Consider the following 26,316-nt stretch of genomic DNA (forward strand, 5'->3'; position numbering starts at 1 on the left):
AGGCCGGAAGTCTAAAACCGAGGCGTCACAGGGCCATGCTCCCTCTGAAGTCGCCAGGGGAGGGTCTGTCCTAGGCCTCTCTCCTGGCTGCAGGTGGTTGGTGGCAATCTCTGGCTTTCCTGGGCTGGTAGATGCATCGCCTCCATCTTTTTTTTTTTTTTTTTTTTTTTTTTTGAGATGGAGTCTCTCTCTCTTGCCCAGGCTGGAGTGCAGTGGCCCGATCTCAGCTCACTGCAAGCTCCGCCTCCCGAGTTTACACCATTCTCCTGCCTCAGCCTCCCGAGTAGCTGGGACTACAGGCGCCCGCCACGTTGCCCGGCTAGTTTTGTATTTTTTAGTAGAGACGGGGTTTCACCGTGTTAGCCAGGATGGTCTCCATCTCCTGACCTCATGATCCACCCGTCTCAGCCTCCCAAAGTGCTGGGATTACAGGCTTGAGCCACCGCGCCCGGCCCGCCTCCATCTTTACCTCATCTCGCTGTAGGTATATCTGTCTCTGTGTTGGGTTGGGACCCATGCTAGTGACCTCAGTTTAACTCGATCCCCTGCAAAGACCCTGTCTCCAAATAAGGCCACCTTCTGGGGCACTGGGGTTTAGGGTTTCAATTCAGCTGACAGCAGAAAGGAATGAGGGGAGACCCTGCCAGGGTGGGGCATGGGGAGCAGACCTTTCAATATTAAAAAATATACATTTTTGGTTTTTATTTTTTTTTAAGACAGGTCTCACTCTGTCCCAGGCTGGAGTGCAGTGACACTATCTCGGTTCATTGCAACCTCCGCCTCCCAGGTTCAAGTGATTCTCCTGCCTCAGCGTCCCAAGTAGCTGGGATTACAGGTGCCCACTGCCACACCTGGCTAATTTTTGTATTTTTAGTAGAGATGGGGGTTTCGCCATGTTGGCCAGGCTGGTCTCAAACTCCTGATCTCAAGTGATTTGTCTGCCTCGGCTTCCCAAAGTGCGGGGATTACAGGCATGAGCCACTGTGCCCGGCTGATACAGTGATTTGTTTTCTTTTGGTTAGGTACCCAGTAGTGGGATTGCGGGATCAAATGGCAGATGTACTTTGAGTTCTTTGAGAAATCTCCATACTGTTTTCTATAGAGGTTGTACTGATTTACTTCCTGCCAGCAATGTATCAGCGTTCCCTTTTCACCACATCCATGCCAACATCTATTTGGTTTTTTTGTTTTTGTTTTTGTTTTTGGCTTTTTAATAATGGTCATTGTGACTGGGATATATTCTGTATCTCATTGTGGTTTCAATTTGCATTTCCTTGGTGATTAGTGATGTTGAGCATTTTTTCATATGTTTGGTGGTCATTTGTAGGTCTTCTTTTGAGAAGTGTCTGTTCATGTCGTTTGCCCACTTTTTGATGGCAGGGAGCAGGTCTTTTTTTAAAAAAAAGAAATTGCTGACCAGGAACAGTGATTCATGCCTGCAATCCCAGCACTTTGGAAGGCCGAGGCGGGTGGATCACTTGAGGTCGGGAGTTCAAGATCAGCCTGGCCAACCTGGCAAAAACCCGTCTCTACTAAAAATAGAAAAATTAGCTGGGCATGGTGTGACAAGACTGTAATATCAACCCCTCAGGAGGCTGAGACATCACAATCGCTTGAACCTGGGAGGCAGAGGTTGCAGTGAGCAGAGATGGCACCACTGCACTCCAGCCTGGGAAACAGAGTGAGACTCTGTCTCCATCTCAAAAAAAAAAAAAAAAAAGAAAGAAAAAAGAAAAAGAAGAAAAAAGAAATTGCTATTAACTGGAAAAAACAGCAAGGGAGGAAACCAGTGAGGAGAAGGAGGGGGTGTGTGACCCCAACTGCTTCTGCTTCCTTCTCTTCCACCCGATCTTCCCACCTCCCATGGCCCTCCAGTGGGGAGGCCACCAGCACCCCATTAAGCACTGCACTCCAGTCTGGGTGACAGACGGAGACCACGTCTCTAAAAAAAGAGAAAAAATTAATGGGGTTGGGGAGAACAGAGCCAACATGAAAACAATTAGAGGGCCTGGCGTAGGTGGCTCATGCCTGGAATCCCAGCACTTTGGGAGGCTGAGGTGGGAGGATCGCTTGAGCCCAGAAGTTTGAGACCAGCCTGGGCAACACAGGGAGACTTCCATCTCTACCAAAAAATTTAAAAATTAGGCAATGTGATGTGCGTCTGTGGTCCCAGCTACTTGGCAGGCTGAGGTAGGAGGATCACTTGAGGCCAGGAGGTGGAGGCTGCAATAAGCCATGTTTGCACCACTACACTCCAGCCTGGGCAACAGAGGGAGACTCCGTCTCAAGAAAAAAAAAAAAGAGGCTGGGCATGGTGGCTCACACCTGTAATCCCAGCACTTTGGGAGGCTGAGGCAGGCAGATCACTTGAGGCCAGGAGTTCAAGACCAGCCTGGCTAACATGGTGAAAGCCCGTCTCTACAAAAAATATAGGCCAGGTGCAGTGACTCACGCCAGTAATCCCAGCACTTTGGGAGGCCAAGGCGGGCGGATCATGTGAGGTCAGGAGACCAGCCTGGCTAACATGGCGAAACCCCATCTCTACTAAAAGTACAAAAAATTTAGTCAGGTGTGGTTGTGTGTGCCTATAATCCTAGCTACTCAGGAGGCTGAGGCAGGAGAATCACTTGAACCTGGGAGGTGGAGGTTGCAGCGAGCCAAGATCATGCCACTGTGCTCCAGCCTGGGTGACAGAGCAAGACTCTCTCTCCAAAAAAAAAAAAAAAAAAAAAAAAAAAAAAAAAACAGCTGGGCATGGTGACGCATGTCTGTAGTCCCAGCTACTTGGGAGACTAAGTTGAAGGATTGCTTGAACCCAGGAGGCGGAGATTGCAGTGAGCCACGATCGCGCCACTGAACTCCAGCCCAGGTAACATTGAGACCTTGTCTCAAAAAAACAAAGAAAGAAAAAATAAAAATAAAAGAAAGCAGTTATGGAGGAACCCACACAGTGGATATTGCGGAACTGAGTGTTTGCTGTGCGTGGTGGCCTCACCCCAATAACACTGTCCAAGGCCCAGTCCCTTCTCTCCCCTTATCTCCTATACTCATCCCTGCAAAGTCTTCTTACTTCCCTCTCACTAAACCCTCTTCCCACCTCTTGGGGTCAGTGGGTCAGACCCTACTGAGCACAGTGGAGTGAAGATGGTCACGGGGAGCCCTTGGCCTCCTATATCTGCCTGGATTTACCTGCAGGGGCTAGGCCCAGGCAGGGACAGGGGTGTGCTGTTTCTAGGAAGTTCTGCTGTGGGCCTGGGCCTATGGCCTGGCTTTGCCATCAGGAGGGCTGGCTATGGGAGCCGTGAGGCCTCGTTGGCCTTGGCCACTCGGCCTTGCCTCTCCATCCCTGGCACACTCTGTCTTAGGTAGCCGACCCCGGCCACCAGCACCCCACAGACTGAGCGACTTCATGCCGCTCATAGTGCTGAGATAATGGGGCTGAGACTTCTCAGCTGCTTCTAGATGAAACCGATTACATAATTTTAGGGCCCAGAGCAAAATGGGCATGCAAGGCCCTTTGTTCAAAGACTTCTTGTGGTTTTTAAGAGATATGACCTCTCTCTGTTGCCCAGGCTGGAGTGCAGTGGCGACATCATAGCTCACTGCAGCCTTGAACTCCTGGGCTCAAGTGGTCTTCCCCACTCAGCCTACCGATTAGCTGGGACTAAAGAGGTATGCACCACCACACCTGGTTAATTTTTTTTTTAGTAGTGGTAGTATCTTGCCATGTTGCCTAGGCTAATCTCAAACTGTGGCCTCAAGTGATCCACCTACCTCAGCCTCTTGAGTAGCTGGGAATACAGGCGCGCACCACCACGCCCAGCTGATTTTTTTGATTTTTGGGAGAGACAAGGTTTTGCTATGTTTCTGAGACTGGTCTGAAACTCATAGCCTCAAGCAGCTCTCCCCTCTTGGCTTCCCAAAGTGCTGGGATTACAGGTATGAGGCAGCACGCCCAGCCTATTTTATTTTTTCATTATTGAAAGATAATATGCCAGACACAGTGGCTCATATCTGTAATTCCAGCATTTGGGGAGGCTGAAGCAGGAGGATCACTTTGGACCCAGAGCTTGAGACCATCTGGGCAACGTAGTAAGACGCCATCTCTACGTCTATTAAAGGTAATAAAAAGAAATTATATTATAAATTATATTAAATTACATTAATTTGCATGATCCCAGTGGGATGAAAGGTAGTAAGTGAGGTTGGGGATGGGGCACCTAGGGTCAACGCCCAGCCCTAATTTTTATATTTTGTATTTCTTGTAGAGATGAGCTTTCTCTCTATTGCTAAGGCTGATCTCGGACTCCTGGTCTCAAGTGATCCACTGCCCCTCGGTCCCCTGAAGGGCTGGGATTACAAGCATGAACCACCATGCCTGGCCAATCTATTTATTCTCAAGTGAGCTTTTCTAGTTTGTGTCTTCCAGAGAATTTGTTCATTTCATCTAAGTTGTCAAATTTATTGGCATAAAGTTGTTGACAGATCTCCATTTTAATATCTGTAGAATCTGAGTGCCCTGGTAGTTTTCTTCATGTTTCTTGTGTTTGGGGTTTTTGAACTTTTTGGAGCTGTTGGCTTATAGTTTTTATCAAGTTTGAAAATTTGGGGCCATTGTTTCTTCACATATTTTTTAGTTACCCCTTTTTCTCCTTGCCTTTACGTACTCGTATATATTAGGCTGCTTAATATATCAGTGAGTGTTGTCCCAACACTCACTGATAATCTGTAAAACAGAAATTTTTTTTTTTTTTTAGACAGGGTTTCATTCCATTGCCCAGGCTGGAGTGCAGTGATGCAATCTCAGCTCACTGCAACCTCCGCCTCTCGGGCTCAAGCAGTTCTCCTGCCTCAGCCTCTCAAGTAGCTGGTACTACAGGTGCACGCCACCATGCCCAGCAAATTTTTGTATTTTTTGTTGAGATGGAGGCTTCATGATGTTGCCCAGGCTGGTCTCGAACTCCTGGGCTCAAATGATCTGCCCCTGTCTGGGCTTCCCAAAGTGCTGGGATTACAGGCGTGAGCCACTGCATCCTACCCTTAAATTTTTTTTTAATTTTTTTATTTTTATTTTTTTGAGATGGAGTCTTGTTCTGTCACCCAGGCTGGAGTGCAGTAGCGTGATCTCAGCTCACTGCAAACTCCGCCTCCCGGTTCAAGTGATTATTCTGCCTCAGCCTCCCGAGTAGCTGGGACTACAGGTGTATGCCATCAAGCCCGGCTAATTTTTGTATTTTTAGTAGAGACAGAGTTTTACCATATTTGCCAGGTTGGTCTCGAACTCCTGACCTTGTGATCTGCCCACCTCGGCCTCCCAAAGTGCTGGGATTACAGGCATGAGCCACCACACCCAGCTCATTTTTTCTTTACGTCTTTCAATGTGGATAGTTTCTATTGCCATCCCTTCACATCATTATTCATTTTCTTCTTCAATGTCTAATCTGTCCTTAATCCCATCTGGTGTATTTTTTTTTTATCTCTAGAAGTTCTGTTTGTTTATATACACATTTTTTCCATGTTTTTATTGAATTATTGCACATACAGAACACAGTTATAGAAACTATTTCGGACTGGATGTGGTGGCTCATACTTGTAATCCCAGCACTTTGGGAGGCTGAGGCAGGAGGATCCCTTGAGGCCCAGAGTTCAAGACCAACCTGGGCAGCATAGTGAGACCCATGTCTCTAAAAAAAAAACTTTTAAATAATTGGCTAGGTGTGGTGGCTCACGCCTGCAATCCCAGCATTTTGGGAGGCCAAGGCGGGCGGATTACCTGAGGTCAGGAGTTTGAGACGAGCCCGGCCAACATGGTGAAACCCCGTCTCTACTAAAAATACAAAAATTAGCCGGGCGGTGGCACGTGCATGTAATCCCAGCTACTCGGGAGGCTGAGGCAGGAGACTTGCTTGAGCCTAGGAGACAGAGGTTGCAGTGAGCCGAGATCGTGCCACTGCACTCCAGCCTGGCTAACAGAGCAAGACTCTGTCTCAAATAATAATAATAATAAATAAAAGAAAAACAGAATGCAAAAATTCCCAGCACCAAACAAGGTAACATTCACAACATCTGGCATGAATCATTCTTGTCTTTTTAAAATAATTTTTCTAGCTAAGAATACGTGACTGTACATTTTATTTTCTACTGAAGGACTTCAGTTGTCTGATTCATAAATTGAACTTCATTAAATTCATAAATTAAACTTCCTGATTACTTAAGAAATTCCATAAATCTAATAAATTAAATGTACATTTTTTAAAACTTCCCCACACATAGATAGTTCTACGAGCCTAATTAAATGTTTACATGTGTTGAATCTTAAGTTCTTTTAAATGTTTTAACAGTTTACAACCTTACAAGATTCTAATGGAAAATCACAAATCTAAATCAACCACTTACTTATATATTTCAAATTGCGATTACAATGTGGGCTTTTTTTTTTTTTTTTTTTTTTTTTTTGAGTCTTGCCCTGTCACCCACGCTGGAGTACAGTGGTGTGATCTCGGCTCACTGCAACCTCTGACTCCCAGGTTCAAGCAATTCTTATGCTTCAGCCTCCCAAGCAGTTGGCACTATAGGCGCACATGTCACCATGCCCTAATTTTTGTATTTTTAGTAAAGGCAGGGTTTTGCCATATTGGCTAGACTGGTCTCGAACTCCTGACCTCGTGATCTGCCTGCCTCAGCTTCCCAAAGTGTTGGGATTACAGGCATGAGCCACCATGCCCAGCCCGTTAGCATGGTATTCTAATAGGGCATATTCTCTCTTTTTAAAAATCTTTATTTATTTGTTTGTTTATTTATTTATTTATTTATTTATTTATTTATTTATTTATTTTAGAGACAAGGTCTCACTCTGTCACTCAGGCTGGAGTGCAGTGGTGCCATCATAGCTCATTATGAACATGATCTCCTGGGCTCAAGTGATCCTCCCTCCTCAGCCTCCCGAGTAGCGGGACTACAGGCGTGTGCCACCATCCCCAGCTAATTTTTATAAAATTTTGTGGAGACAGGATCTCACTCTGTCACCTAGGCTGGAGTGCAGTGGTGCAATCATAGCTCACTGTAGCCTTGACCTCCTAGGCTGAAGCGATCCACTCCCCTCAGCCTCCCAAAGTGCTGGAACTACGGGCACATGCCACCTGCACAATTTGACATTGCTGGACCTCTCCCAGGCTGGGGAGCAAAGCCCCTGCCCCATCTTCTTGCTTTACTTTCTGGGTCAGGATCCTCATGGCTGATTTCTAACTGAAATCAGCAGGCTGGTTCAGGGACCAGGGACTTTCCAGGGCAGGGAGTAGAGACTCAGAGGCTTCAAGAGAACGAAGGAGGATTGTGACTCTGGGAGACTAACTCACCTTTGTCTCTTTCAGACCTCAGTGTGAACAGGGCTGTGTGGGATGGAGGAGGGTGCATCTCCCAAGGGGACCTCTGGGACCCTAAGTGCCAGCGGCTGTCTCAGAGGTTTGAGAAAGGTAAGGCAACGGACTCCAAGATCTGGGAAGATGGCTCACCTGCAAAAGGGCTAGAGCGACCCCTGCCAGGCTGGTGAAGCTGCCACATTTTACAGTGTGTGACGGCTTGAGATTTGGGGCCAGGAATTACAGGGCAGGCATGGAATCACCCAAGCAGGGACTGTGGAAGAAAGGGGGCTCAGGCTGAGTTCAATTCCTAACAGTGTAGAAGGGAAGGCAGGAGAGACTAAGACACCGGAGAAACTGATTCCACTTCATCCTGAAAATAAATAATGACATCACTCATCTGAACACATTTTCAGTAAAAAGCCCAACTCAAACAATCACTCCTGACATAGAGAACCTGAAGAAACTCCTAAAGAAAATATCATTGTATCTTAAACAGGTTCTGTGGCGAACATCATGATAGGTACAATGCCTACAAACTTCGTGGAGCAAGGAATATCTTTGAGTGACAGCGCCAACCCTGAAATGACCTTGATTGAGTACAGTGTGGATTCAGACACTTCTGGTGTCTCCAGTGCCAGGAAGACACGAAGAGAAACCATAAAAACTTCAGAACCTACCAGTGACACCTCTATACCTTTCCCCGATTCTACTGAAGACACTTCATCTCCTACAACTCCCGAAGGCACCAACATGTGCATGTCAACACTGACTGAAGAAAGCACTTCATCAACGACGGATTTTGTCAGCACTGCACCTCAGAGCAATTCAGAGGCGAGCACATCTTTAACAGCTGTGGTTGATACGCGCACACCTCTGAGCACTTCTGCTCAGGCCAGTTCATGTCCTACTATTCCTGAAAGCACCACCATGCCCAAATCAACTGACAGTGAAGGAAGCACTCCATTAACAAGTATGCCAGTGGGGACAACGCAGGTGGCCACTTCTGAGGTTAGCACCCTTTCAACAACTGTTGACATCAGCACACCTGTGACCACTTCTAACCAAGTCAGTTCAACTCCTACAATTCCTGAAGTCACCACCATGCCAATCTCAAATCCTACTATACCAAGCACTCCATTAACGACTATTCCTGTCAGCACCACACGTGTGACCAGTTCTCAGGGTAGCAACCTTTCAACACCTTCTGATGACACCAGCACACCTGTGACCACTTCTATCCAAGTCAGTTCATCTCCTACAACTCCTGAAGGTAGAAGTATGCCAATCTCGACTCCTAGTGAAGGAAGCACTCCATTAACAACTATTCCTTTCAGCACCACACGTGGGATCAGTTCTGAGGGTAGCACCCTTTCAACACCTTCTGTTGACATCAGAACATCTATGACCACTTCTATCCAAGTCATTTCATCACCTACAATTCCTGAAGTCACCACCATGCCAATCTCTACTCCCAGGGAAGGAAACACTCCATTAACAACTATTCCTGTCAGTACCACACATGTGACCAGTTCTGAGGGTAGCACCCTTTCAACACTTTCTGTTGACACCAGCAGACCTGTGAACACTTCTACCCAAGTCAGTTCATTTCCTACAACTCCTAAAGGAAACAGTATGACAATATCGACTCCTAGTGAAGGAAGCATTCCATTAACAATTATGCCTGTCAGCACCACATCGGTGACTATTTCTGATCCTAGCACGCCTTCAACACCTCCTATTGACACCAGCACACCTGTGACCACTTCTAACCAAGTCAGTTCATCTCCTACAAATCCTGAAGTCACCATGATGCTAATCCCTACTCCTAGTGAAGGAAGCACTCCATTAACAACTATTCCTCTCAGCACCACACTTGTGACCAGTTCTGAGGGCAGCACCCTTTCAACAACTTTTGTTGACACCAGCACACCTGTGACCACCTCTACCCAAGTCAGTTCATCTCCTACAACTCCTGAAGGTACAAGTATGTCAATCTCGACTGCTAGTGAAGTAAGCACTCCATTAACAACTATTCCTGTAAGCACCACACATGTGACCAGTTCTCAGGGTAGCACCCTTACAACACCTTCTGTTGACACCAGCACATCTGTGACCACTTCTATCAAAGTCAGTTCATCTCCTACAACTCCTAAAGTCACCACCATGCCAGTCTCTACTCCTAGTGAAGGAGGCACTCCATTAACAACTATTCCTGTCAGTACCACAAGTGTGGACAGTTCTGAGGGCAGCATCCTTTCAACACCTTCTGTTGACACTAGCACACCTGTGACCACTTCTACCCAAGTCACTACATCTCCTAGAACTCCTGAATTCACTACCATGCCAAACTCAACTCCTAGTGTACGAAGCACTCCATTAACAACAATTCCTGTCAGCACCACATGTGTGATCAGTTCGGAGGGTAGCATCCTTTCAACACCTTCTGTTGACAACAGCACACTTGTGACCACTTCTATCCAAGTCAGTTCAACTCCTACAATTCCTGAAGGTACAAGTATGCCAATCTCGACTCCTAGTGAAGGAAACACTCCATTAACAACTATTCCTATCAGCACCGCACGTGTGACCACTTCTGAGGGCAGCAACCTTTCAACAAATTCTGTTGACATCAGCACAACTGTGACCACTTCTATCCAGGAAAGTTCACCTCCTACAACTCCTCAAGCTACTAGTATGCCAATCTCGACTACTAGTGAAGGAAGCACTCCGTTAACAATTATGCCTGTCAGCACCACATCGGTGACCATTTCTGATCCTAGCACACCTTCAACACGTCCTGTTGACACCAGCGCACCTGTAACCATTTCAACCCAAGTCAGTACTTCTCCTACAACTCCTGAAGTCACCACCATGCAAATCTCAACTCCTACTGTACGAAGCACTCCATTAACAACTATTCCTGTCAGCACCAAACGTGTGACCAGTTCTGAGGGTAGCACCGTTTCAACACCTTCTGTTGACACTAGCACACCTGTGAGCACTTCTACCCAAGTCGGTTCATCTCCTAAAACTCCTGACGTCACCACCATGCCAATCTTGACTCCTAGTGAAGGAAGCACTCCATTAACAACCATTGCTGTCAGCACCACACATGTGACAAGTTCTGAGGGCAGAACCCTTTCAACACCTTCTGTTGACACCAGCATACCTGTGACCACTTTTACCCAAGTCAGTTCGTCTCCTACAACTCATGAAGTCACCACCATGTCAATCTCAACTCCTAGTGCACGAAGCACTACATTAACAACTAGTTCTGTCAGCATCACACGTGTGACCAGTTCTGAGGGTAGCACCCCTTCAACACCTTCTGTTGGCAGCAGCACACCTGTGACCACTTCTAACCAAGTCAGTTCATCTCCTAAAACTCCTGAAGTCACCACCATGCCAATCTTGACTCCTAGTGAAGGAAACACTCCATTAACAACCATTCCTGTCAGCACCACACGTGTGACCAGTTCTGAGGACAGAACCCTTTCAACACCTTCCGTTGACACCAGCACACCTGTGACCACTTCTATCCAAGTCAGTTCATCTCCTACAACTCGTGAAGTCACCACCATGCTAATCTCAACTCCTAGTGTACAAAGCACTCCATTAACAACTACTTCTGGCAGCACCATGACTGTGAACAGTTCTAAGGGTAGCATCCCTTCAACACCTTCTGTTGACACCAACACACCTGAGACCACTTCTATCCAAGTCAGTTCATCTCCTACAACTCCTGAAGGTACCAGTATGCCAATCTCGACTCCTAGTGAAGGAAGCACTCCATTACCAATTATGCCTGTCAGTACCACATTGGTGACTATTTCTGATCCTAGCACACCTTCAACACCTCCTGCTGACACCAGAACACCTGTGACCACTTCTACCCACGTCAGTTCATCTCTTACAACTCCTGAAGTCAATAACATGCCAATCTCGACTCCTAGTGAAGGAAGCACTCCATTAAGAACTATTAATGTCAGCACCACACATGTGACCAGTTCTAAGGGTAGCACCCTTTCAACACCTTCTGTTGACACCAGCACACCTGTGACCACTTCTATTCAAGTCAGTATATCTTCTACAAATCCTGAAGGTACCATTATGCCAATCTCGACTCCTGGTGAAGGAAGCACTCCATTAACAACTAGTCCTTTCAGCACCACACATGTGACCAGTTCCGAGGGCAGCACCCTTTCAACAACTTCTGTTGACACCAGCACACCTGTGATTACTTCTACCCAAGTCAGTTCATCTCCTACAACTCCTGAAGTCACCACCATGCCAAACTCAACTCCTAGTGAAGGAAGCACTCCATTAACAACTATTCCTGTCAGCACCACACTTGTGACCAGTTCTGAGGGCAGCACCCCTTCAACACCTTCTGTTGACACCAGCACACCGGTGACCACTTCTACCCAAGTCAGTTCATCTCCTACAACTTCTGAACGTACCAGTATGCCAATCTCCACTCCTAGTGAAGGAAGCACTCCATTAACAACTAGTCCTTTCAGCACCACACGTGTGACCAGTTCTGAGGGCAGCACCCCTTCAACGACTTCTGTTGACACTAGCACACCTGTGACCACTTCTACCCAAGTCAGTTCATCGCCTACAACTCCTGAAGTCACCACCATGCCGATCTTGACTACTAGTGAAGGAAGCACTCCATTAACAAACATTCCTGTCAGCACCACACGTGGGACGAGTTATGAGGGCAGAACCTTTTCAACACCTCCTGTTGACACCAGCACACCTGTGACCACTTCTACCCAAGTCACTTCATCTCCTAAAACTCCAGAAGTTACCACCATGCCAATCTCTACTCCTAGTAGAGGAAGCAGTCCATTAACAAACATTCCTGTCAGCACCACACGTGTGATCAGTTCTGAGGGTAGCACTCTTCCAACACCTTCTGTTGACACCAGCACACCTGTGAAAACTTCTATCCACGTCAGTTCATCTACTACAACTCCTGAAGGTACCACTATGCCAATCTCGACTCCTAGTGAAGGAAGCACTCCATTAAAAACTATGCCTGTCAGCAACACATCAGTGACCATTTCTCATCCTAGCACAGCTTCAACACCTCCTGCTGACACCAGCACATCTGTGACGACTTCGACCTACCTCACTTCATCTCCTACAACTCCTGAAGTCATCACGATGCCAATCTCTACTCCTAGTGAAGGAAGCACTCCATTAACAACTACTTTTGTCAGCACCACACGTGTGACCAGTTCTCAGGGTAGCACCCTTTCAACAACTTCTGTTGACACCAGCACACCTGTGACTACTTATATCCAAGTCAGTTCACCTCCTACAACTCCTGAAGTTACCAGTATGCCAATCTCAACTCCTAGTGGAGGAAGCAGTCCATTAACAACTAGTCCTGTCAGCAGCACACCTGTGACCAGTTCTGAGGGAAGCACCCTTTCAACACCTTCTGTTGACACCAGCACACCTGTGACCCCTTCTACCCAAGTCAGTTCATCTGTTACAACCCCTGAAGTTACCAGTATTCCAACCTCGACTCCTAGTGAACGAAGCACTCCATTAACAACTAGTCCTGTTAGCAGCACACGTGTGACCAGTTCTCAGGGTAGCACCCTTTCAACAACTTCTGTTGACACCAGCACACCTGTGACCACTTCTATCCAAGTCAGTTCATCTCCTACAACTCCTGAAGGAACCACTATGCCAATCTCGACTCCTAGTGAAGGAAGCACTCCATTAACAACTATGCCTGTCAGCACGACATCAGTGACTATTTCTGATCCTAGCACACCTTCAACAGCTCCTACTGACACAAGCATATTTGTGACCACTTCTACCTACGTCAGTTCATCTGCTACAACTCCTGAAGTCACCACGATGCCAAGCTCTACTCCTAGTGAAGGAAGCACTACACTGACAACTATTCCTGTCAGCACCACACGTGTGACCAGTTCTCAGGGTAGCACCCTTTCAACACCTTCTGTTGACACGAGCACACCTCTGACCACTTCTATCCAAGCCAGTTCATCTCCTACAACTCCTGAAGGTACCAGTATGCCAATCTCAACTCCAAGTGAAGGAAGCACTCCACTAACAACTATTCCTGTCAGCACCTCACCTCTGACCAGTTCTGAGGGCAGCACCCTTTCAACACCTTCCATTGACACCAGCACACCAGTGATCACTTCTACCCAAGTCAGTTCATCTCCTACAACTTCTGAGGTCACCACAATGCCAAACTCAACTCCTAGTGAAGGAAGCACTCCATTAACATCTATGCTTGTCAGCACGACATCGGTGACCGTTTCTCATCCTAGCACACCTTCAACACGTCCTGCTGACACCAGCACCTCTGTGACCCTTTCGACCTACCTCACTTCATCTCCTACAACTTCTGAAGTCACCACGATGCCAATCTCTACTCCTAGTGAAGGAAGCACTCCATTAACAACTATTCCTGTCAGCACCACACGTGTGACCAGTTCTGAGGGCAGCACCCTTTCAACTCTTTCTGTTTACACCAGCATACCTGTGACCACTTCTACCCATGTCAGTTCATCTCCTACAACTCCTGAAGTAACCATCATTCCAATCTCAACTCCTAGTGAAGGAAGCACTCCATTAACAACTATTCCTGTCAGCACCACACCTGTGACCAGTTCTGATGGTAGCACCCTTTCAACAATCTCTGTTGACACCAGCACACCTGTCACCACTTCTATCCAAGTCAGTTCATCTCCTACAACTCCTGAAGATACCAGTATGCCAATCTCGACTCCTAGTGAAGGAAGCACTCTATTAACGATTATGCCTGTCAGCACCACATCGGTGACCATTTCTGATCCTAGCACACCTTCAACACCTCCTGCTGACACCAGCACACCTGTGACCACTTCTACCCATGTCAGTTCATCTCCTACAACTCCTGAAGTCACCACAATGCCAATCTCTACTCCTAGTGAAGGAAGCACTCCATTAACAACTATTTCTCTCAGCACTACACTTATGACCAGTTCTGAGGGTAGCACCTTTTCAACACCTTCTGTTGACACCAGCACACCTGTGGCCATTTCTACCCGAGTCAGTTCATCTCCCACAACGTCTGAAGTCACCATCATGCCAATCTCAACTCCTAGTGTACGAAGCACTCCATTAACAACTATTCCTGTCAGCACAACACGTGTGAGCAGTTCTGAGGGCAGCACCCTTTCAGCACCTTCTGTGGACACCAACACACCTGTGACCACTTCTACCCAAGTCAGTTCATCGGCTAAAACTCCTGAAAGTACCAGTATTCCAACTTTGATTCCTAGTGAGGGAAGCACTCCACTAACAACTATTCCTGTCAGCACCACACGTGTGACCACTTCTGAGGGCAGCACCCTTTCAACACTTTCTGTTGACATCAACACACGTGTGACCACTTCAACCCACGTCATTTCATCTCCTACAACTCCTGAAGTCACCACCATGCCAAACTCAACTCCTAGTGAAGGAAGCACTCGATTAACAACTATTCCTGTCAGCACCACACGTATGACCAGTTCTCAGGGTAGCACCCTTACAACACCTTCTGTTGACACCAGCACACCTGTGACCACTTCTACCCAAGTCACTTCATCTCCTAAAACTCCTGAAGTCACCACCATGCCAATGTCTACTCCTAGTAAAGGAAGCAGTCCATTAACAACTAGTCCTGTCAGCACCACACGTGTGATCAGTTCTGAGGGTAGCACTCTTTCAACACCTTCTGTTAACACCAGCACACTTGTGACCACTTCCATCCAAGTCAGTTCATCTCCTACAACTCCTGAAGGTACCAGTATGCCAATCTCGACTCCTAGTGAAGGAAGCACTCCATTAACAACTATGCCTGTCAGCACCACATCAGTGACCATTTCTCATCCTAGCACACCTTCAACACGTCCTGCTGACACCAGCACATCTGTGACCACTTCGACCTACCTCACTTCATCTCCTACAACTTCTGAAGTCACCACGATGCCAATCTCTACTCCTAGTGAAGGAAGCACTCCATTAACAACTATTCCTGTCAGCATGACACGTGTGACCAGTTCTCAGGGTAGCACCCTTTCAACACATTTTGTTGACACCAGCACACCTCTGACCACTTCTATCCAAGCCAGTTCATCTCCTACAACTCCTGAAGGTACCAGTATGCCAATCTCAACTCCTAGTGAAGGATCCACTCCACTCACAACTATTCCTGACAGGAACACACCTGTGACCAGTTCTGAGGGCAGCACCCTTTCAACACCTTCTGTTGACACCAGCACACCTGTGACCACTTTTCCCCACGTCAGTTCATCTCCTACAACTCCTGAAGTCACCACAATGCCAATCTCTACTCCTAGTGAAGGAAGCACTCCATTAACAACTATTCCTGTTGGCATAACACATGTGACCAGTTCTCAGGGTAGCACCCTTTCAACAACTTCTGTTGACACCAGCACACCTGTGACCACTTCTATCCAAGTCAGTTCATCTCCTACAACTCCTGAAGGAACCACTATGCCAATCTTGACTCCTAGTGAAGGAAGCACTCCATTAACAACTATGCCTGTCAGCACGACATCGGTGACTATTTCTCATCCTAGCACACCTTCAACAGCTCCTACTGACACAAGCACATTTGTGACCACTTCTACCTACGTCAGTTCATCTGCTACAACTCCTGAAGTCACCACGATGCCAATCTCTACTCCTAGTGAAGGAAGCACTCCATTAACAACTATTTCTCTCAGCACCACACGTGTGACCAGTTCTCAGGGTAGCACCCTTTCAACACCTTCTGGTGACACCAGCACACCTGTGACTACTTCTATCCAAGTCAGTTCATCTCCTACAACTCCTGAAGGTACCAGTATGCCAATCTCAACTCCAAGTGAAGGAAGCACTCCACTAACAACTATTCCTGTCAGCACCTCACCTCTGACCAGTTCTGAGGGCAGCACCCTTTCAACACCTTCCATTGACACCAGCACACCAGTGATCACTTCTACCCAAGTCAGTTCATCTCCTACAACTCCTGAGGTCACCACAATGCCAAACTCAACTCCTAGTGAAGGAAGCACTCCATTAACATCTATGCTTGTCAGCATCACATCGGTGACCGTTTCTCATCCTAGCACACCTTCAACACGTCCTGCTGACACCAGCACATCTGTGACCCCTTCGACCTACCTCACTTCATCTCCTACAACTTCAGAAGTCACCACGATGCCAATCTCTACTCCTAGTAAAGGAAGCACTCCATTAACAACTATTCCTGTCAGCACCACACGTGTGACGAGTTCTCAGGGTAGCACCCTTTCCACAACTTTTGTTGACACCAGCACACCGCTGACTACTTCTATCCAAGCCAGTTCATCTCCTACAACTCCTGAAGTTACCAGTATGCCAATCTCGACTCCTAGTGAAGGAAGCACTCCACTCACAACTATTCCTGTCAGCACCACACGTGTGACCAGTTCTCATGGTAGCACCCTTACAACACCTTCTGTTGACACCAGCACACCTGTGACCACTTCTACCCAAGTCACTTCATCTCCTAAAACTCCTGAAGTCACCACCATGCCAATCTCTACTCCTAGTGAAGGAAGCACTCCATTAACAACTATTCCTGTCAGCACCACACGTGTGACCAGTTCTCAGGGTAGCACCCTTTCAACATCTTTTGTTGACACCAGCACACCTCTGACTACTTCTATCCAAGCCAGTTCATCTCCTACAACTCCTGAAGGTACCAGTATGCCAATCTCAACTCCTAGTGAAGGAAGCACTCCACTCACAACTATTCCTGTCAGCACCACACCTGTGTCCAGTTCTGAGGGCAGCACCCTTTCAACACCTTCTGTTGACACCAGCACACCTGTGACTACTTCTATCCAAGTCAGTTCATCTCCTACAACTCCTGAAGGTACCGGTATGCCAATCTCAACTCCAAGTGAAGGAAGCACCCCACTAACAACTATTCCTGTCAGCACCTCACCTCTGACCCGTTCTGAGGGCAGCACCCTTTCAACACCTTCCATTGACACCAGCACACCAGTGATCACTTCTACCCAAGTCAGTTCATCTCCTACAACTCCTGAGGTCACCACAATGCCAAACTCAACTCCTAGTGAAGGAAGCACTCCATTAACATCTATGCTTGTCAGCACGACATCGGTGACCGTTTCTCATCCTAGCACACCTTCAACACGTCCTGCTGACACCAGCACCTCTGTGACCCCTTCGACCTACCTCACTTCATCTCCTACAACTTCTGAAGTCACCACGATGCCAATCTCTACTCCTAGTAAGGAAGCACTCCATTAACAACTATCCTGTCAGCACCACACGTGTGATGAGTTCTCAGGGTAGCACCTTTCAACACATTTGTTGACACCAGCACACCTCTGACTACTTCTATCCAGCCAGTTCATCTCCTACAACTCCTGAAGGTACCAGTATGCCAATCTCAACTCCTAGTGAAGGAAGCACTCCACTCACAACTATTCCTGTCAGCACCACACGTGTGACCAGTTCTGAGGGCAGCACCCTTTCAACACCTTCTGTTGACACCAGCACACCTGTGACCACTTTTCCCCACGTCAGTTCATCTCCTACAACTCCTGAAGTCACCACAATGCCAATCTCTACTCCTAGTGAAGGAAGCACTCCATTAACAACTATTCCTGTCAGCACCACACGTGTGACCAGTTCTGAGGGCAGCACCCTTTCAATTCTTTCTGTTTACACCAGCATACCTGTGACCACTTCTACCCACGTCAGTTCATCTCCTACAACTCCTGAAGTAACCATCATTCCAATCTCAACTCCTAGTGAAGGAAGCACTCCATTAACAACTATTCCTGTCAGCACCACACGTGTGACCAGTTCTGACGGTAGCACCCTTTCAACAACCTCTGTTGACACCAGCACACCTGTGACCACTTCTATCCAAGTCAGTTCATCTCCTACAACTCCTGAAGATACCAGTATGCCAATCTCGACTCCTAGTGAAGGAAGCACTCTATTAACGATTATGCCTGTCAGCACCACATCGGTGACCATTTCTGATCCTAGCACACCTTCAACACCTCCTGCTGACACCAGCACACCTGTGACCACTTCTACCCATGTCAGTTCATCTCCTACAACTCCTGAAGTCACCACAATGCCAATCTCTACTCCTAGTGAAGGAAGCACTCCATTAACAACTATTCCTCTCAGCACGACACGTATGACCAGTTCTGAGGTTGGCACCTTTTCAACATCTTCTGTTGACACCAGCACACCTGTGGCCATTTCTACCCGAGTTAGTTCATCTCCCACAATGCCTGAAGTCACCACCATGCCAATCTCAACTCCTAGTGTACGAAGCACTCCATTAACAACTATTCCTGTCAGCACAACACGTGTGAGCAGTTCTGAGGGCAGCACCCTTTCAGCACCTTCTGTGGACACCAACACACCTGTGACCACTTCTACCCAAGTCAGTTCATCGGCTAAAACTCCTGAAAGTACCAGTGTTCCAACCTTGACTCCTAGTGAGGGAAGCACTCCACTAACAACTATTCCTGTCAGCACCACACGTGTGACCAGTTCTGAGGGCAGCACCCTTTCAACACTTTCTGTTGACATCAACACACGTGTGACCACTTCAACCCACGTCATTTCATCTCCTACAACTCCTGAAGTCACCACTATGCCAATCTCTACTCCTAGTGAAGGAAGCACTCCATTAACAACCATTCCTGTCACCACCACACGTGTGACCAGTTCTGAAGGCAGAACCCTTTCAACACCTTCTGTTGACACCAGCACACCTGTGACCACTTCTACCCAAGTCACTTCATCTCCTAAAACTCCTGAAGTCACCACCATGCCAATCTCTACTCCTAGTGAAGGAAGCACTCCATTAATAACTAGTCCTCTCAGCACCACAGGTGTGACCAGTTCTGAGGGTAGCACCCTCTCAACACCTTCTGTTGACACTAGCACACCTGTGACCACTTCTACCCAAATCAGTTCATCTCCTACAACTCCTGAAATCACCACCATGCGAATTTCGACTCCTAGTGAAGGAAGCACTCAATTAACAACCATTCCTGTCACCACCACACGTGTGACCAGTTCTGAGGGCAGAACCCTTTCAACACCTTCTGTTGACACCAGCACACCTGTGACCACTTCTACCCAAGTCACTTCATCTCCTAAAACTCCTGAAGTCACCACCATGCCAATCTCTACTCCTAGTGAAGGAAGCACTCCATTAATAACTATTCCTCTCAGCACCACAGGTGTGACCAGTTCTGAGGGTAGCTCCCTTTCAACACCTTCTGTTGACACCAGCACACCTGTGACCACTTCTATCCAAGTCAGTTCATCTCCTCCAACTCCTGAAGGTACCCGTATGCCAATCTCGACTCCTAGTGAAGGAAGCACTCCATTAACAACTATGCCTGTCAGCACGACTTCAGTGACCATTTCTCATCCTAGCACACCTTCAACACGTCCTGCTGACACCAGCACATCTGTGACCACTTCGACCCACTTCACTTCATCTCCTACAACTCCTGAAGTCACCACGATGCCAATCTCTACTCCTAGTGAAAGAAGCACTCCATTAACAACTATTCCTGTCAGCACCACACGTGTGACTAGTTCTCAGGGTAGCACCTTTTCAACACCTTCTGTTGACACCAGCACACCTGTGACCACTTCTGCCCGAGTCAGTTCATCTCCCACAACTCCTGAAGTCACCACCATGCCAATCTCAACTCCTAGTGTAGGAAGCACTCCGTTAACAACTACTCCTGTCAGCACCACACGTGTGACCAGTTCTCAGGGTAGCACCCTTACAACACCTTCTGTTGACAGCAGCACAGCTGTGACCACTTCTATCCAAGTCAGTTCATCTCCTATAACTCCTGAAGTCACCACCATGCCAATCTCGACTCCTACTGAAGGAAGCACTCCATTAACAACCATTCCTGTCACCACCACACGTGTGACCAGTTCTGAGGGCAGAACCCTTTCAACACCTGTTGACACCAGCACACCTGTGACCACTTCCACTCAAGTCAGTTCATCTCCTAAAACTCCTGAAGTCACCACCATGCCAATCTCTACTCCTAGTGAAGGAGGCAGTCCATTAACAACTATTTCTGTCAGCACCACACGTTTGATCAGTTCTGAGGGTAGCACTCTTTCAACACCTTCTGTTGACACCAGCACACCTGTGACCACTTCTACCCGAGTCAGTTCATCTACAACTAATGAAGTCACCACCAAGCCAATCTCAACTCCTAGTGTACGAAGCACTCCATTAACAACTATTCCTGTCAGCACCACACTTGTAACCAGTTCTGAGGATATCACCCCTTCAACACCTTCTGTGGACACCAGCACACCTGTGACCACTTCTACCCAAATCAGTTCATCTCCTACAACTCCTGAAGTCACCAACATGCCAATCTCGACTCCTAGTGAAGGAAGCACTCCATTAACAACTATTCCTGTCGGTACCACACGTGTGACCAGTTCTGAGGGCAGCACCCTTTCAACACCTTCTGTTGACACCAGCACACCTGTGACCACTTCTATCCAAGTCAATTCATCTGCTACAACTCCCCAAGGTACCCGTATTCCAACCTCGACTCCTAGTGAACGAAGCACTCCATTAACAACTATTCCTGTCACCACCATACGTGTGACGAGTTCTGAGGGCAGAACCCTTTCAACACTTTCTGTTTACACCAGCACACCTGTGACCACTTCTACCCAAGTCAGTTCATCTACAACTCCTGAAGTCACCACCATGCCAATCTCAACTCCTAGTGAAGGAAGCACTCCATTAACAACTATTCCTGTCAGCAACGCACTTGTGACCAGTTCAGAGGGTAGTACCCCTTCAACACCTTCTGTTGACACCAGCACACCTGTGACCACTTCTATCCAAGTCAGTTCATCTCCTACAACTCCTGAAGATACCAGTATGGCAATCTCGACTCCTAGTGAAGGAAGCACTCCTTTAACAACTATTCCTGTCAGCACCACATGTGTGACCAATTCTGAAGGCAGCCCCCTTTCAACACCTTCTGTTGACACCAGCACACCTGTGACCACTTCTATCCAAGTCAGTTCATCTCCTACAACTCCTGAAGGTACCAGTATGCCAGTCTCGACTCCTACTGAAGGAAGCACTCCATTAACAACTATTCCTCTCAGCACCACTGATGTGACTAGTTCTGAGGGTAGCACCCTTTCAATACCTTCTATTGACACCAGCACACCTGTGACCACTTCTACTGAGGCCATTTCATCTTCTGCAACTCTTTACAGTACCACCATATCTGTGTCAATACCCACGGAAATAAGCACCCTTGGGACCACTCTTTTTATCAGTACCACCCCTGTTACGAGGTTTCCTGAGATCAGTACCCCTTCCATACCATCGGTTGACACCAGCATGTCCGTGACCACTGCCTCTGAAGGAAGTTCATCTCCTACTCCTCTTGAAGGCACCACCATGCCTATGTCAACTACGAGTGAAAGAAGCACTTTATTGACAACTCTCCTCCGCCCTATATCTGTGACGAGTCCTTCTGAGGCCAGCACACTTTCAACACCTCATGATGATACCAGCACACCTTTGCTCACCTCTACCGAAGCCAGTTCATCCTCCATACCTGCCGAAGGCACTACCATACATATTTCAACTACCAGTGAAAGAAGCACTCCATTAACAACTCTCCGTGTTAGCATCACACCTCCAACTAGCTTTACTGAGGCCAGCACACCTTCAACACCTTCTCTTGACACAAGCACAACTTTTACCCCTTCTACTGAAGCTGCCTCAACTCCCACCATTCCTGTAGCCACCACCAGATCTGTATCAATGACCACAGAAGGAAGCACACCTGGGACAACCATTTTTATTCCCAGCACTCCTGTCACCAGTTCTACTGCTGATGTCATTCCTGCAACAACTGGTGCTGTATCTACCCCTGTGATAACTTCCACAGAACTAAACACACCATCAACCTCTACTAGTAGTACCACCACATCTTTTTCAACTACTAAGGAATTTACAACAACTGCAATGACTACTACAGCTCCTCTCACATATGTGACCATGTCTACTGCCCCCAGCACAACCAGCAGAGGCTCCACTACTTCTGCATCAACGCTTTCTGCAGCCAGTACACCTCACACCTCTACTTCTGTCACCACCCATCCTGTGACCCCTTCATCAGAATCCAGCAGGCCATCAACAATCACTTCTCACACCATCCCACCTATATTTCCTCCTGCTCACTCCAGTACACCTCCAACAACCTCTGCCTCCTCCACAGCTGTGACCCCTAAGACTGTCACTACCATGACCACTGGGAGCACAAGGACCACTTCCTCCCCCACGGTGACCACCACCACTGTCCCCATGACTACTACTACAGTTAAGAGCACCCCCACCTCAACTCCTACTGTGCCAACAACCACATGTAAGTGATTTCTTGAATTTCCCCCCATTTTTTTTCATTATACTTTAAGTTCTAGGGTACTTGTGCACAACGTGCAGGTTTGTTACATATGTATACATGTGCCATGTTGGTTTGCTGCACCCATTAACTCATCATTTACATTAGGTATTTCTCCTAATGTTGTCCCTCCCTCATCCCTCCAACCCACAGCAGACCCCGGTGTGTGATGTCTCCCACCCTGTGTCCAAGTGATCTCATTGTTCATTTCCCACCTATGAGTGAGAACATGCGGTGTTTGGTTTCCTGTCCTTGCGATAGTTTGCTCAGAAGGTTTCCACCTTCATCCATGTCTCTACAAAGGACTTGAACTCATCATTTTTTATGGCTGCATAGTATTCCATGGAGTGAACAGGCAACCTACAGAATGGCAGAAAATTTTTGCAATGTACCCATCTGACAAAGGGCTAATATTCAGAATCTACAAAGAACTTAAACAAATTTACAAGAAAAAATCAAACAACCCCATCAAAACGTAGGCAACAGATAAGAACAGACACTTTTCAAAAGAATTTTCCTTGTTGAAACTGACCTTTCTTTTCAATCTCCACTCATTACTTTTTGTGGTTTTCTTCTTAAACGTTTACTCCTAAACTCCTTTTGCTCTGACTTACTTGTTTTCCAATTGATAAAACTCACATCAAGGTTTTCTGTCTCAGCACTCTCTCACTTCTCCACTCTCGCTGTTTCTTGCACAAGTTCCCCTTTTTTGAACAAAATATTACCTCTCTTTGCCTGGGCACCTCAATCTCCAGTATTCTGTCCACAAGTCCTGTTTTCCCTCTTTTGTATTCTGCAGGTCTCTGTTCCATTGCACTTTGTATGCCATGATGTTATTAACTCTGAGTGGTTTATTTATGTTTTATTTTAAACTTTTTAGTTTACTTTGTAAACTTTCTAGTGGATTTTCTCACTGATTTTGTTCATACTAAAGTACAAACTTTTTTTTTTCCGAAGGTTTTTGCCAATTCATTCATGTGTACCTTTGTCAAGTATCTCTGCCACCATTCACTTTTACTTTGATTCATCTTATCCCCTGAGTATCCGCTATAGAAGCAAAAGAAGATTCCTTCACTTCTATCAGCTCTGAATTCTACCTCCAATACCTATGAGTGTTTTGCTGTCCTTACGTATCCCTCTCCTTTCTCTGACTCAAGAACTTTCACTCAGCCTTCTTCTCTCTTGTTAGGGTGAGAAATGCACCATTCCATACCTGCTATTATAATATCCTGTATATTGTATTACATGAATCATGTAACATACGAATAGACCTGTGAGTATGACTCCCAGATTAAGAATATTTTGCACACATTTTTTAAAGTATGTTAGTTAAAATACTTGAAAACTCTGATTTATTTAGATGACTAGGCTCACAGGTATATGATCTGTGTCTGCCCACAGAACTGCCCAATCCCATCTTGAATTGATGACGATGAAGGTGGTTCTTCAGTTTTTGACTACTACGTTTTCTCTGGACTTTGTGATTTTTTTCCTCTGCTGAATTCTACTTTGCCTGAACTTTTCTTTTCTTTTTCTTTTTCTTTTCTGACGGAGTTTCACTGTTGTTGCCCAGGCTGGAGTGCAATGGCGCGATCACGGCTCACTGCAACCTCCACCCCCTGGGTTCAAGCGATTCTCTCACCTCAGCCTCCCAAGTAGCTGGGGTTACAGCGCACGCCACCACAGCCAGCTAATTTTTGTAGTTTTAGTAGAGACAGGGTTTCACCATGTTGGCCAGGCTAGTCTTGAACTCCTGACCTCAGGTGATCCACCTGCCTCAATTTCCCAAAGTGTTAGGATTACAGGTGTGAACCGCCATGACTGGCTGGATTTTCTATCCTATGGCTTTTTTCTCTGGATTCTCTCCAGTATGTCTTTGTCTTCTCGAGCTCTCTGATTCTCAGATGAGTGGTCTGAGCATTTTCAGATAGGAGATCTGGACCTTGTCTTTCCAGGAAGCCTCATAGGTGTCTTACGACAAAGGCCGACTGGCTGCAATGCCACTGGACCCACTATATGGTGTCGGTCGCATCTTTAAAAGCAGATTGTCCTCCTTCTGTCTTCCTCCTCTTCCCCAGAGATTGGCCTTCCCTTTAGACTGTTGAGCAATGGGTGAACACAGCCCAGCGTCTGCTTCTGTTGTTTCTCACTAACCTGTGTTTTGGCACTTAGCTCAGGTCTGGGCATCTTCAGTAATGAAAGCGGGAAAGAGACGGAGGGAGGAGACTGATTTATGTATGGGTAAACCCATAGGATGTATGGGTTTCCGGTGTGCCCAGGACTCTTAAATCTCTCTTCAATTCTTTCCAAACGTCTTGGAGCAAAAGCCCATAAATAGAGGCTGCATGATGTGATTTTCTTGAGTATGGATCCTGCTCTCTGCGTCTGTTTAGGATAAACCAGAAGGCAGGGGTGGGGCAGGTCTTTACAGAGTCTATACATACCTCGTGCCCTTCCCCAGACAAAACACACCTTGAATACTGATCTACCCAGGCACAACGATTTTCAAGAAAAACCAAAGAAAACAGAGCTTTAGATTTTCCAGGTTGGTTGGCACAGATACGCAAGAGTTAGCTATCACTACTTCCTACCTATTTAAACTAAGAGGAGTTTATTTGTTGTACTGCAATTTGAAAAGGAGTTGTTAGGCTTGGCGTGATGGCTCATACCTGTAATCCCAGCATTTTGTGAGGCTGAGACTGGAGGATTTGTTAAGACCAGGAGTTTGAGACCAGCCTGGGCAACAGAGCAAGACCACATCTCTACAGAAAAAATTTAAAAATAAGCCAGACATGGTGATTCATGCCTGCAGTCCCAGTTACATGGGAGGCTAAGGTGGGAGCATTGCTTAAGCCCAGTAGGTCAAGGCTGTAGTGAGCTATGATTGCACTACTACACTCCAACCTGAACGACACGGTGAGACTCTGTCTCAAAAAAAAAAAAAAATAAGATCTAAACTCCTCCCTCAAACTCCACATCCCAGTAAATTAAAAAGAATCAGAAAGAGTCATAACAGTAACGATTGCCAGTATGGGCTTTTCCAAAGCAGGTGTTGAAGACCAACGACCATCTCTTTCTCAACCTGGGTGGAATCTAGACTGGTCAAGTTCACCTGGGTTTTTCCTTCCTCAGCCCTGACTGTGTCGTTCACCTCTCACAATGTCAGATTTCTCTTTCTTCACGTTTTCGGGGTAAAGTCAAGCATGCTGGAATAGGACTGGGTGAAGTGTAGCCTAAACGTGGACCCATGGAGAGGTGGCTTAGCCTCTCTCTGCCTCACTTTGCATATCTGTGAAGTGAGGATAATGGTAACTGTCCTGTGCACCCCCGGGGTCTCCTGAGAGTATCAAATTAGGCAGTGTTGGAGCCGGACGTGGTGGCTCACAACTGTAATCCTAGCATTT

General features: G+C 46.9%; 1 protein-coding gene across 1 annotated transcript; it reads left to right on the forward strand.

Moving 5' to 3' along the window:
• Positions 1-16,761: 16,761 nt before the first annotated feature.
• LOC117072217 (mucin-17-like) lies at positions 16,762-19,421 on the forward strand. The gene is given in 4 exon segments (XM_033192130.1): positions 16,762-17,589; positions 17,751-17,795; positions 17,798-18,687; positions 19,371-19,421. Coding segments are annotated over 4 exon segments (1,794 nt in total). The 5' UTR covers positions 16,762-16,781.
• Positions 19,422-26,316: the final 6,895 nt, after the last annotated feature.

Source organism: Trachypithecus francoisi, unplaced genomic scaffold (assembly GCF_009764315.1).
Source record: "Trachypithecus francoisi isolate TF-2019V2 unplaced genomic scaffold, Tfra_2.0 Lachesis_group4, whole genome shotgun sequence".
Lineage (NCBI taxonomy): Eukaryota > Metazoa > Chordata > Mammalia > Primates > Cercopithecidae > Trachypithecus > Trachypithecus francoisi.